This window comes from Myiozetetes cayanensis, unplaced genomic scaffold, assembly GCF_022539395.1.
Source record: "Myiozetetes cayanensis isolate MyiCay16 unplaced genomic scaffold, myiCay2020 scf6-25, whole genome shotgun sequence".
Classification (NCBI taxonomy): Eukaryota; Metazoa; Chordata; class Aves; order Passeriformes; family Tyrannidae; genus Myiozetetes; species Myiozetetes cayanensis.
The window spans coordinates 31,782,588-31,796,476 of NW_026087853.1; the positions used below are offsets into that span (position 1 = coordinate 31,782,588).

Sequence of the window (13,889 nt, forward strand, 5' to 3'; positions counted from 1 at the left end):
GGGAAATAAATACTATTTTTAAAAAATATTATTTTTATGTCATCTGGCTTGGTTACCTACTTTAGGAGAGCACAAATCTTGCCCTAAAAACACACTAACCATGACATATGGCAAGTGTGATTTTTTAAAATCTATTTTAGCATTTTATTTATGTTCTCCTCTAAGGATGTTAGATTGACATTGCCTGTAGAAAAGGGTCAAGATTCAATCAGCTCCAGGCTCAGTTATTTCTTGGGATGCATAGGTCACTGTGAACTGTGGTAAGCCAGGTAAAGACCGTTCCCAGCCTCTTCCTAGGGCTTCTGTCCCAGTAAGTAGTCTTTGAAATACACACATTGCAAAGTAATAACTTTCAGAGGTTATGACAGTGCTAAAATGGAGTAGAAGAATGGGCAAGGCAAACAGCTTTATGCAGCTGAAATGTTGGCCACTGGTCTAGAGTTTGCAGGTGTCCACAGCCTCCTGTCAAAAGTCATGGAGTAAATGACTGCTGGGCAGGACAGGTAGCAGTGCTTGGGCAGTACTGACTGCAGGCCTGTGGGTTGCTGTCAAATATGTGCTAATCACAGTTTGAGAAGTCCTGGGTGTATTCCAATGCTGCATGTGGAATATACAGTCAGTCTGCACATGAATTATATGTGTGACTCGTACAGAATATGTTGCTTTGAGATTTTTCTACACAGCTTTTGAGCTGTGTAGATCTGTGTGTAGCACATGTTCACTAATAACAGTGAAACCTAAAGAAGTCCGGCTTACTTGCAGTGCCATGGGGAGCCAGCAGTGAAATCTCTGTCATCATATCAGCTTCTTTTAAATGCCTTTTTTAGAAAATTTTCCTTTAGTTATTTATTAAGTAGTTATTGTCAAGTTACAGTTTTACTCTGGATTTTTAAAAGTGTATGTTAAAATAGCCTGCCTGGTGAGAAATAGTATTAAAAAAAGTCATTTGTTTTATCATGTTGTTCTGATAATTTTGTATTCTTTGTATTGCTTCTGCTGAAACTTTTTAATGTTCTGTGACTTCATATAATTGTAGAACATTATTAATTTTAGGCTCTGCTAAACTGACCCTGACAAGGATAAATATTCTCTGTGAACTAGTATTGAGCAGTCTCTCAGTGTGAAGAAATCTGCTTGAAAATGAAGCAGCTGGTTATACTACCATGCTTATAAGCTGTTGGTTTTCCAAAAATCCAACCAAACTAAAGCACACAAGTTTCAACCCTGGGTACTAGAGTACTCTACAAAACATATATATGTACAGAGAAGTACTAGATTTTTGCACATCTAAGTTTTGAGGAGGCATCTAACTGCTAAATTTCCGAGCCAGTTATTTTTCTGAGCCAACCAGAGTATCAGTATCTTGCTTCTTCTGGAAGTTATTCTTGTGATAGAAATCTAAGGGGGCAAAACTGAAGCCATCTAATATGTCACCACATAAATAAAGGCAGATGTGAAGCAAAAACCTAATGGTCTTTAAATACTTTGGAGTTTATTATACCTGTTGATATCACTCACAGTATATCAAGAGTCATGATGCAAATGAGAATTCTAGTCTTTCAGATTATGTGCATAAAATTCAAGTGGTTTGAAAGTTTTCTTTTCAAAAGTAGATTAGTTTCTGGTTTTTTATTTTTCAGCCAACACAGACTGTGATGCCTGGTCAGGTAATGCGTGTTACAACCGGTGCTCCAATTCCATGCGGTGCTGATGCAGTGGTGCAAGTGGAAGATACAGAGCTCATCAGGGAATCAGATGATGTGAGTCACACGTTGAAAACCTCATTTTTCTTTTGTGTGCAGCAGAAAATGCCTCACGATACAATCCTGTAACTATGAAAGATTGTTCTACAGAAAAGCTCTTTGATAATCTCAAAAGTTTAAGGATTTTTGCATCAGTTCCTAGTGGCAATTCTCACTTTTTCAGGCTGTGATAACAGTATCACAGACCTACCTGTTCTGACTGATTTTTCATGAAAAAAATGCTGACACCAAAACACTTGGGAGCATGATTTGAGTGAAAGGCAAATGCCTTCTGGAGATCCATGACTACAGTCCCATTTGAGTGCCTACTGTATTCACATTTTAAAATACAGAGTAGGGGCAATCTCACCAAGCAAGAAGGGGAAAAGTTTTTTTAAATTACATATTGATCTCAGAATAGCACATTGAAATATTATAGTGCAGCATTAGTGCTGTTGTAATTAAAGCTGAACATGATTTTCTGTGGGAAAGTGAACTGTTTTAAGTGCTGCAAAATCCATGGGATGACTTCAGTTCTTTTAAACTATGTTATGAAGATAATTCTGTATTATCAGAAATTATCTCATTTCAACAAAGGCGAATTCAGTGGATTTGGGAGAATGTCTTCTACACATACCTTTCAATGCATCTATTTAGAATAAAGGGTTTTCTTATGAAACAGGGGAAGTAAGTGCCTCCCGAATTTTTTTAAACCACAACCAATTTTTTAAAATAGACCTTTGTTCTTCTTTAAAATGAGAAAACTGCTAAATTTAAGACCTCTGAAAATGGAGGAAAATCCTCAGGAAGTGGATAAGGTGCATATGCCTCCAGAATGTAAACTTAACTGTTTGACTTGAACAGATTTTCCAGCTTACCTGTAAATCATTTTAGTGCACTACCTTACAGATGCTGCAAAATGCCACAGAAAAATATGTACTACTAAGTCTGTATGCATAGTTGTCTTAACAAAGTAAATTGTGCTTTTTACGAAACACAGGAGCTCTCTGTAACACCGTTATTGCAAAGAGTCCATTTTGGACTTCCTTTATGTTCAGAGAATTCCTTATGAATCATTACTTTCACTTACCCAGCTGTGATTTCAGGACACCATCATTGCGTTTGCTGCCCTGAGAGATTTTAAGGCAAGAAGATACATCTCTTGTTGACACAACTTCCAAGTTCAGTTTTGGAATGAACTATGTGTATGGTTCTCTGCTCAAATCGGCTCAAATCAGTCTTGACTCTTCTACTGCTGTTCTGACAAGGTGTTCCATTTCACCGTAGCTCTGCGCTATCTTTTGATTGCAGCCGTGGTATAAGCAGATGAATGCTAGTGTTCAGAGCTGATGAAGACAGCAAAAACTGAAACATATTCTCATGATCCTTTCTCATGCCTTATCACTAAAATGTATAGTGTATATATATATATATATATAGTATAAATATAGTATGTGTTTTTACATCTCATGAACTCAGCAAGGTGTCTAGGCTGCCCTTCTTCCTGTCAGAGAAATTATTGAGTCAGTCGTGCTCTGAGGTTACAGATGAGTATGTATAGATTCTATCATCCTGTAGAGTACACCATTACCTTCACTACTTACTCATTCCAGTAGCCTTAGTGAGCAAGTTTTTTGTGGCCATTGCCCACCTCATCATGAGAGGACTATCACATTGCAGAGCAACATACATGATAACCTGGTATTTTCTACTCCTTTGGGTATCTCTGTCTTGTCTTCCGCTTCTTATGTACGTATTCTCCTCTGCATGTGAGAACAGGTTATTTGTCTATGTCCTTAAATTCTGAATTTTTTTCTCAAATGGTCAGCCACCTTCAACTTCTTTTTTATGCCTGTAAGTGTGAGGTAGAATTCTTCAGTTTCAGCTTGCCTTTGAATATACCACTCTGCTAATCCTGCTCATAATAATTAGTGTAGTTTAATTAATATGTTTGGGGTTTTTCTCTCCCTTTTCATGTCTGGGTGGCTACACCAAGAATATTTTTCTTTTTAGTGTTAAGAACTCCTTCAGGGCTGGAATATAACTGAAATGAAATCTCTAGTATTTAAAAAATGTTCTTATGAAAAGAGATTATTTTTAAAAGGAACTCACTCCTTGACTTTTGGTTGTGGTAGCGGTACTTAAATTTCATAGCAAGCATTCCCCAAATGACTGTAGAAGTCATAGGCTTGAAAGGAATTACAGCTATCCATCAAGAAGAAAAATTCTCATGAGCTTGCCAAATGCACAATAATTGAGAAACGTATCTACATCCTTTTCATTTTGAGTTTTTATATCACCTTGTAGAAGAAAGGAGTCCAATGTGATCAACCAGAAAAAGACCTAGCATCAGTATATCAGTATGGATGCTGACTGTTAACAGCCATCAGAACAAAACAGTTCAAAATATATTAATACACAGCAAGAAGAAAGCTGCCTGACACACACCAAGTGAAAGATGTTCTCAGCATAATGCCATACCTGTCTGCAAGCCCTGTCACACTTTCCATGGTGCTTTTCAAACCTGGGATTACTGAATTCCTCAAAAGCCTTTATTTTCTTGTTTCCCCTAATCCAGGGGTCCTAAATAGGACCTTTTATATTACTCAAATGTATCACTGGCTCTCCTCTTGATTCCCTTAAAATCTTCCTATCTATCTTTAAATGTTATCAAAGATATGGAAATTTCAAATCTTCATGACTGGACAACCATCCCAGAATGTCATAAAAATAAAATCATCCTTGGATTAACCATTGCCCTAAATTTTTATCACAAGCTTTTACAGCCTCAGATGGCAATAAGGGGGATCCATCCTGGGCACCAGCACAGCCATTTTGAACACTCAGAGCCAAAAATCACCTTTTCTCTTATGCAAGAAGAGCAGGTTTAAAGGAACAGAATGTACAATAATCCATATTTTGAAAATATTGGGATAAAGTAAGAATTTTTTTTCATTAGTAATTTTCTGAGGTTTAGGGGTTTAAATTTTTACAGTAGGTAAACAGAATCACAATCTGTAATAACACATTTATTAACTTTAACTTTTGGGGCCTAAAGTTTAAAACATTCATCTTCTTTGAATAGCTCAGATGACTATTTGATGTTCTTGTCTTTGTAGGGCACTGAAGAACTAGAGGTTCGAATCCTGGTGCAAGCTCGACCAGGCCAAGATATCAGGTCTGTATTTGTAAACAATAAAATATCTCTGTAAGGAATAGAAGAGCTTTTGATTTTTAAGGTCATTTTTTAATGAGTAGTAGAGACATTTTGACAGTCTGACTAATGAATGTCCATGGACACTCCTCACCTGGAGCAAGACCAATCAGTAAAGTATCTTTATACTTTGAATCTCATTCTGTTTCTCTTTCATGTTTTTTTTCTGTGCTATGATTTTCAGACCTATAGGACATGACATTAAAAGAGGTGAATGTGTGCTGGCTAAAGGAACCCACATGGGTCCATCTGAGATTGGTCTCTTAGCAACTGTTGGAGTAACCGAAGTAGAAGTTAACAAGTTTCCAGTGGTTGCAGTAATGTCAACAGGGAATGAGGTAAAAAAAGTTTGTTTAGAATATGGTCTGAAATACTATGTCTTCTTCGGGACAGTGTTTTGGATAGTGACTTCCACCCTATTCCTAAGCAAACTCACTTTTTGAACTGCAGTTCATGCTGACATGAGATACTTTTGTGGGGGATCAACCCATGATCAGCTGCTTGTGTTTTCTCCCTCAAGGGCTCTCTCACAGGTCTCACACACTATCTTTGCCAAAATTTTGATAACGTATCCAACCGTGTGCCAGCTGCTCTCCTCCTGCCAGCAAGGGAAAGCCTGTGGAGTAGTCAGGGTTTTAATTCATACTGCCAGTCATGACTGGAGAGTAGTTTATTTTGAGCAGCACTCCTCTGTAGCTGTAGTGCAAATGGCAGATAACCTGTCTTTGAAAACTGAATAGTACTACCAAATGCCTTGCTGTGGTATTGTGCCTTAATATCTTTTCTAATAGAAGCATATGTTGAAATTCAGGCTCTCTCCTGTTGGTAGAACTCTAGGCCAGTTTTCTAACAGATTTGTCTTAACTACATCAGAAAAATCAGGTTCAGGATTAACTTAATTTACTACTTTTACATATATTGTGTGTTGACCCAAACCAGCAACTGTGCCTACTCAATCCCTCCCGCAGCAGGGCAGAGAAAGAATAGAAGAGCAAAACCTTTGGAAATACAGACACAAACATTAACTCAATAGCTGTATTCTCATACAGCTGGAATATATTGAATTTTGAAAGATTTTTAAAGCTTCTAGTATGTTGAATTTTGTCATCTGGTCACATCCTTACAACTTCCACAACCCTAGTGAAAGTGACTTCTAGGTACTGTGGGTGCCTGAGGCCAGCCTTGCTGGGACAGAATCTTGCCAGGTTTCGTAGCATAGACAGGGTGTGGCATGCAGGAAACATATGGCTAACTAAAGAACAAATCCACAGAGCTACAAGGATTAGAGATGAGATGACGATTTACTGATTAGTAACTTCCGTAGGATTGTAGATTCTTATATGCCATTAAAGAGTCCTTTACCTTATGGGTATTCTCTTTTGTTTCATGTTAAAAAGGATCCTGCACAGTGGTTTCTGAAGCATTCTATGAAAGTCTGCACAGAAACAGAGCTGCTAGCCAAAGCATAAAATTTAGCCTTGTTCCACCTTTGGTTATTTTTACCTTACTACCTGATGTTATGGCTGTAATTTTGACAGATACATTCTTACTAGTATTTCTATTATTTACCTTCTTCAATATTGTATTGTCCTTCTGTGTCCTACAAAAGAGTTCCTAATATATATAAAACATATGTTTACATATGTATATTTTGTAGTTCAGCTTCCAAAATACATGACACAACTATCTTGAGAGAAAGTTTTTCATCCAAAACAGTAATTGATATAAGAACTAAGCTTTAAGCTTCTGTCTGTTAATGCAGATTGTTGTATTTAAAAAACATATTGGAAAGTAGACAATTAACTTCAAAATTTCATTTAATACCTTTAAATCTAATTAGCAACATCAATGAGGTTCCTTTAGAACTATTTAAAGAGAAGCAATAACTTGGAAACTTTTTTTGTTTTGTTTTGATTGCTGATATTTGAGATTAGAAGCCAGGTACTCATAAGAAGAAAGAAGGTTGTGCAGACATGAACGAATAGGAACAAAATAAACAACATGGATGATTGGACTAAACAAGTACTTTACATATCTTATTAATTTAATTCACTAAATCACTTTATACATACATTTTACGATATGTGTCTAAAAATATCCTGTCCAATCTGAAGAAGAAAATTCTCACTTGTGTAAAGGCACAGGATTCCAAGGAGATTGACTAAGAGTGTTTCTGGTTTTATAGCTACTGAATCCTGAAGATGACCTCTTACCAGGAAAGATTCGGGACAGTAACCGTTCAACTCTCCTAGCTACAATCCAAGAACATGGCTATCCAACAATCAACTTGGGAATTGTGGGTGATAAGTAAGTACCACATGTTAGTAAAGATGTCACTTCATATTCATGCGATGCACTTTATGGCATCCATGGAAAAAAGGAATACCAGAGAAAATGTCACTCATTCCAAGTGTCACAGTGGTGCAACAAGGCACATCTTGGAGTAGGTATTTCACCCTTTTTGTTAGAGAAATAAGTAAGTCTTTTCTAATATTAAGACAAATCATTTGAAGAAGTTTTTATCTAATGTTGTTTATTTTGTTTTGCCTTCTATTTGTTGGCACAGATATCTATTACTGCTGCAAATTGAATTTATTGTTGCAGTGTCATTCAAAGCACTATACTTAATACACATAAGACGAGACAATTCTACAGCAGCTATACTTTTTTTCTGATCCAATAAATGGAGTAGGAAAGTTTCTTTAAGAGTTTGTTTTCCATACCAAAATTAACTTATAGTATAAAATTTTGTCAGATTCTGAGTAATTGCGTTTTCAGGAAGGCCCCACTGCTGCATGTTGCTTGACATTTCCAGAAATACGTGGAAGAATTTAAAAGGAGCTTTTTTTAAAAAAGAAAGTTACTGGTCTCTTTACTTTGATTGCCACAGAGTAGCACCCTACTGATCAGTCTTTCTGTTCATCTGACAGTGATTGCTCCTTGTTTCCCAGTGGTAGCGAAGTCCTATCTGTTGAGAGCTCCAGGATAAGTGATAGAAGTGTTCCGTTTTTTATCCTTTGCAAGGTTCTGCAGTACCTGCCATCCATGACTTGAGTTTCTCACCATAACATATTTCCTCAATCTGTTGAGCCCTAGAGACTTTGAACAGGATTTCTTGTTTCTCAGTTTGGGTATCAAACCAACTGACAGACTTGGCCTGATAGGGAATTTCTCAGGTTGTCCTTCTGGGTAGTTAAAAATTGAAAAAAAAAAAAGAAGGGAAATAATGAATTTCAGGACCCACATTTCACAGTGATTGATGACAAAGTCCCAACCAGGGAGAGAAAGTTACTGCAAGGGAGCAGGTCATTTCAAAACCGGTCTTTCTTAGTGCAGTATTCAATACAAAGCATCACTAGCTTGACAGAAAGTATATTTGAAGTATTCATAAAGGAAATGTGACAAACAGCAACAAGCAGCTGTTTCTTAGGGAAAGCAAACCCTTCTGGATACTCTCACTATATCCAGACATAATTTTTGCTTTTCTGGCCTAGCAGAACATCTTAGCTGTTCCAAAGAACAATAAATGTCAGAAACCTCATGCCCATGACTGCTTCCAATTTCAGGTGGGGATTTCATACAGAGTCTAAACTTGTGAGACTGTTCATTCCAGGAATGGTATCTAAATGTCCTGGATCTCTAGAGTGTTTATCATATTATAAAGACCATTTTAAACTTTAAAACATAAGTAGTGAAGTTTTCAAATAAAACTGTTATATATGGATTCTAGATTTGCATAGCTGAGAAGAAAAAAAAAGCAAACACAAAAAGGCTCTCAGCTCCCGAGAGTCATCTCCATGTAAAAGAAGGATTGTCAGCAAAATACTGTAGGTGGAACTTCTTTTACCACCTGCAGGACCAAAAGTAACAGCTACTGTTATGAATATTACTGTCAATGACAACTTACATGCTGTCATTAACAATGTGTTAATCCCATGGAAAAGATGCTTTCCCTCATAGTCCCCTCTGGAAAAATAAGAGTGTGAGGCTTGTTTCTTCTTTATGGCCTTGTCGTAATCAAATAAGTATAGTCTCAACTTTGCTATAAAGTCAACACTATCATATAGAGATTTCAACTTAAGGTCGTTGTGCAAAACTGTGGCTAGGTACTCCATTGCCTGCAGAAATTTTTCTATGACCTCCTAGCATTTGTGAAGATAAATAATCTTGAAAGCTCTCAGTAATAAATAGCAAACAATTTTAGAATCATAGAATCATTTAGGTTGAAAAAGACCTTTCAGGTTGTCAAGTCCAACCCAGCACTGCCAAGTCCACCACTAAATCACATCCCAAAGTGCCACATCCATACATCTTTAAATACCTCCAGGGATGGAAATTCCATCACTTCCCTGGGCACCCTGTTCCAATGCTTGATAATCCTTTTGATGAAGACATTTCTCTAATATCCAATCTAGGCCTCCCCTAGTGCAACTTGAGGCTACTTCCTCTCATCCTGTTGCAAGTTACATAGAGTAGAGACCGACCCCCACCTGGCTACATCATCCTTTCAGGTGGTTGCAGAGAGTGATAAAGCTCCCCTGAGCCTCCTTTTCTCCAGGCTAAACAACCCCATCTCCCTCAGCTGCTTCTCATAGGATTTGTGCTCTAGACCCTTCACCAGCTTTAGAATGTCTTTCTTGTAGTGAAATTTAAGACGCAAGGGATTTTTTTTACTTTTCTACTTATTTACAAATATGTTTTGTGACCCTTTTCTACTTGTCAGATGCTAGCTGAAAACCAGACAGCAAACATATATATCAGTCAAAAGTAGTGTCTGCAGCTTTGCTTTCAGTTATGAAAGAGGTTAATACTTTTGAATCATCACTATTAAGATGATCTTTGAGTCTTGAGATAGTATTACCTTGGCAAAGGTAGTAAGAGTTCTTTTTAAACTTTTGGTTTCATGCTTTTTTTAGTTTTGTGCTTCCAGAGTCACTTCTCAAGAGGTAGTTACTTTAGCTCAGGGAATAGAAATAGTGAGCCTCCAATTGTAGAGTGCTTTTGTACTTTGCAATAAGTTTTGAAAGAATAATTCAGTACTGTTGACCTAGCCAAAAGCCTTCTGCACCTCATACCAGGATTTAGTCTTAAAAGTCTTCTGCTGTTCTTGCACACTCACATGCCCAATCATATATTTAGAGCTAAATGCATCTGCAGTTCTGTTTCAGTCGAAAGCAAAATATGATTCTGTAAATTAGTTTGGTAAGAGGTGTGGCATTATGTCACTACATAATAAAGCTACTTAACGTTGCCCATGCGGATATTTCAGTATATATCTTTTGCACTAACATGACTGATTTGATGAAGTACCATGGCACTTGAACAAATGCAATAGAATTACCAGAGAGATGTTACAAAGGGTAAAATATTGACACTTCAGTTAGCGTGTTTGTAGAAAAGACGAACAAGCCTTCAGTGTCTGTTTTATGGTTTACTGAAGTTAAACCATAGATTATGTGTGTTTGTGTGTACTTATGTATATGTGCATTTTGTATGTATAAAATGTATCCAAACATTGAAAAATAGAAAGATTTTATATGCCTGCGATGCCTGCAATACCTACAGGTGCAGTAAAAATACTGGCAAACATAGTTTTCCGAAGGAAAAATTAAAAACTTGTAGTTTCTTTTTTTAAATGTATCCTGGTAATGTATTTCTTCCTTCCCCTACTTTAGATTTGGAGTGGTTTTTTCCTGTTTCTGTTTTTTTAAATGAATCCTGTTCATATTTGCAGATCTAATATTCGTGCATGAAAATTGTTTTAAAGTAATATTTGCAAAGACAAACTTAGAGGTCAGAATCACTCAGAGGTGGTTAGGTTAAAAAATAGTTTGTCCAGCTGCTTCAAAGCCCAGGATTGTGATACATGTAAACACATTTCTAGAGGGAATGTGAAAGGATAGAGAAGCACCCAGAATGTCTGTAGGTTTCTGAAGAGTTGTTAGAAACGTTTTAAAAATACTTTTGCATATTAATCATACGTGAAGTTACATTTTGAATTGACCATTCGAGTGTCACCTAGCCTACAGAGGTATTTTCATTTGAAACCAATATTTTATTTATTTGGGAGTATTTTAATGATTTCTGTCTTTGTTTGCTTCTGTTCTTATAAATTGTATATATGACTAAACATTCGAAAGTTAAAGTCAGCAATGCCAAAACTGAAATTAAAAATTAAATTAAAGCCAGCAATTCCAAAACACATAGATAAAGTTTAGAGTTGAAATCCTAGAAGAAAACAGTAGGAAAAAAGATCAGACCTGGAAATGCAATACATGAAGTTATGTCTGGCTAGAAGCCAAGATTTTCTTTCTTATGTTCTTAGCAAGTAAAACCAAGCTGTTTGAAAAGTGCACATCTCTGAGTAGAAATGGAAGATATATCCATTTCCTGAACTACTCCAAACACAAGAAACAAAGGCAAAACCAAGAAAAGGAAGAACCATTCTGATGTTGTTCTTACTGTTGTGTCTTACATTTTTGTCTGAATCTCAGAATACTTGCTAAAAAATTGAAAAAACAACTGGGTAGTTAAAGCTCGTATTTAATGTACTTTTGAGTGTTACCCCCTAATAACAAGACCAAGTTTAAAAGGCTTTTAATTTGATTTCCTTTGCTTATAGTCTATGAAATTATTTGGGTTTTTAAAATCCATTGATAAAATAAGACTTTTATTTCTGATCTGATCTGATCTGTAGAAGTCTAATTATCAGCATATTTTTGTGTCTGATTATTTCATTTGTGTTGTTCTTTTTATCCACTGTTTGTTTGAAGTGTAAAGTTTAGCCCTAGCAAAATCTGCTCTAGGCCTCTGTTCTAGAAAGTCATCTTCCATTTTGACAGCTTTTCTTCTATGAGAGACTCTCTTATTAAACTTCCTAAAGAATTTTGATTGCATATGTAATGAATTCAATGTCCTCTCTTTTTACCTTTGTTTACATGAGTGCATTTCCCCCTTCTCTATGTTCGTTTCTCTGTTTTCCAGTTCTTTCTAATTTTTCTCAGATGTGTATAACATTAGCTGCTTCCAGCTGCATTTTCATTTATGAGCCTGTGATTTCACAGTGGAGAGAGAATCTCTTCCTCCTTAGGAGAAAAATTTAGGAAATTCACATTATCTGCTCAGCTGCTTAAAAACTTTATGCAAATAGTTACTAAATCTTATGAGATAAATCCTAAAAGCCTATGAGAGCTTTTCTACATTAGAGATGTTTAGTCATTTATTTATATACCTCCCCTTTTTGACATATTGTTTGACAAAATGCTTCTAAATGACAGGTACACCACTTAAATATTACCCTTGCTATTGTGACAGCATTAGTCTATAATATCCCTAAAATAAAGGCATTGAAAGAGTCCCTTCATGTTTTGGAAGGGATACTGAGATCTTATTCAAGGGTTTAGTCTGCTTGAATTTTATGTTTGCCATCCAAAAAAAAGGTTTAAATCTTTTGTACTTGTGTGGGTTTCATGTAATTACCAGCATTATAATTCTGATGGAACATCTGGAGTGGAGGGAGAAAAGCAGAGAAACTGTTCCAACACGAGAATTTCTCGTGCAATATCAGCCTGACATATATCATCATATGAGTTAGAATATGAGTTACAGGCAGAATTCAGGCACAGAATCCAAGCCTCTCCCAGCACCAGATTAGTGCCCAACTGGGGTACAATCAAATATACTGTGAACAAAAGTAATAGTAGTAGTATCATTTTACAAATGACTGCAAGAAAATGCTTGTTAGAGAAAAGGCCTTAAATTAAATGTCACAGTATTAATTTTTGCTAAAGTGACTTCAGTTCTTTATCTGCTCACAGAATGATGGTGTTATAAAGTGTGATCATAGACTAATGAACTCAGGGACACAGGGTAATGATTTGAAGGTGATTCAGATGTGGAGGTCGTCTCCTTCATTGTGCCCTGTCAGGAATATTCTCCTTTTCAAGCAGAAATGTTTAATATCTGTCACAACAACTCTTGGTAATTGTTAGGGAAAACTTCAAGTAAGTTGTCTTATTGACAAGTCATCTCATCTAATGCACGTATGCCGAAAACACAAAGAAACATATGAGCCAAAACAGAGGGGGAAGAAGAACTTCCAAAATGAGGCAGTGAAAGTCCCAGGGAATCTTCTGTACTAGTAGGAAACTACATAGTGTGATAGGTAATAGAATTTCATGCTGTAGAGGTGGCAGGTGCAAAGCTATTGCTCAACACTGTGTCATTTTCCTAACTGTCTTCAACACAAGCATGGACTCCTTCCTGAATTAGTATTTATAGAATCGCAGCCCAGTGGTAGAATATGACGGTAAACAGCAAATAGTAAAGAGAACAGAATACCATGAAAATCCTGTCTTTGAAAACAGAGGGAATCTATTTGTTGGAGGGAAAGAAAAATTCCTGTGGCCTATTTTTGAGGCATATGTTAACTATTTTAAATGTACTTGTAGACATAAGTTCTCATCTTAAGTTCTGTTTTCAAGAGAGCTTCAGCTTCTAGAGGCCAAAATACCATTCATTTAAACTACTTTCTTAATACCTAGAGTATAATATAGGAATTTGGGTTTCCAAGTTGCTGAGAAATTTGGATTGAAAAAGGATTGAAATTTTACAATTAATACTCCAGAAGAAAATAACTAAAACTAATAAAGGCAGTAAGTACAGAGCAATCATAGAAGTGGTGAATGTTGAAGATGTGTCGCTGTGTCAGTGATAGGAATCACTTAGAAAAGTGGTTTAAGTATATTTTTAATACAGCCAAGTGTGAATTGATATATATATAGGACTGAAGAATGTAAGTAAAATTCACAGGATGGAGGATTATATCCTGAGAAGTAAAGATTTAAGAAAAGATGTGAGAATCATCTAAATATAAATTCTAGTATATATATAAAGAGCTAAGTCTCCTATAGAATTAGAAGGTTATTTTTGAC

General features: G+C 36.2%; 1 protein-coding gene across 23 annotated transcripts in view; it reads left to right on the forward strand.

The window, feature by feature from the left end:
• The window catches only part of GPHN (gephyrin), a 285,353-nt gene that overhangs the window by 247,989 nt on the left and 23,475 nt on the right, over positions 1–13,889 (forward strand). For all 23 annotated transcript variants that reach the window (XM_050334967.1, XM_050334971.1, XM_050334970.1 and 20 more), the window contains 4 exons: positions 1,641–1,760; positions 4,862–4,920; positions 5,141–5,294; positions 7,142–7,263. In XM_050334967.1, the coding sequence (XP_050190924.1) occupies positions 1,641–1,760; positions 4,862–4,920; positions 5,141–5,294; positions 7,142–7,263 (455 nt within the window). The remainder of the gene's footprint in view (positions 1–1,640; positions 1,761–4,861; positions 4,921–5,140; positions 5,295–7,141; positions 7,264–13,889) is intronic.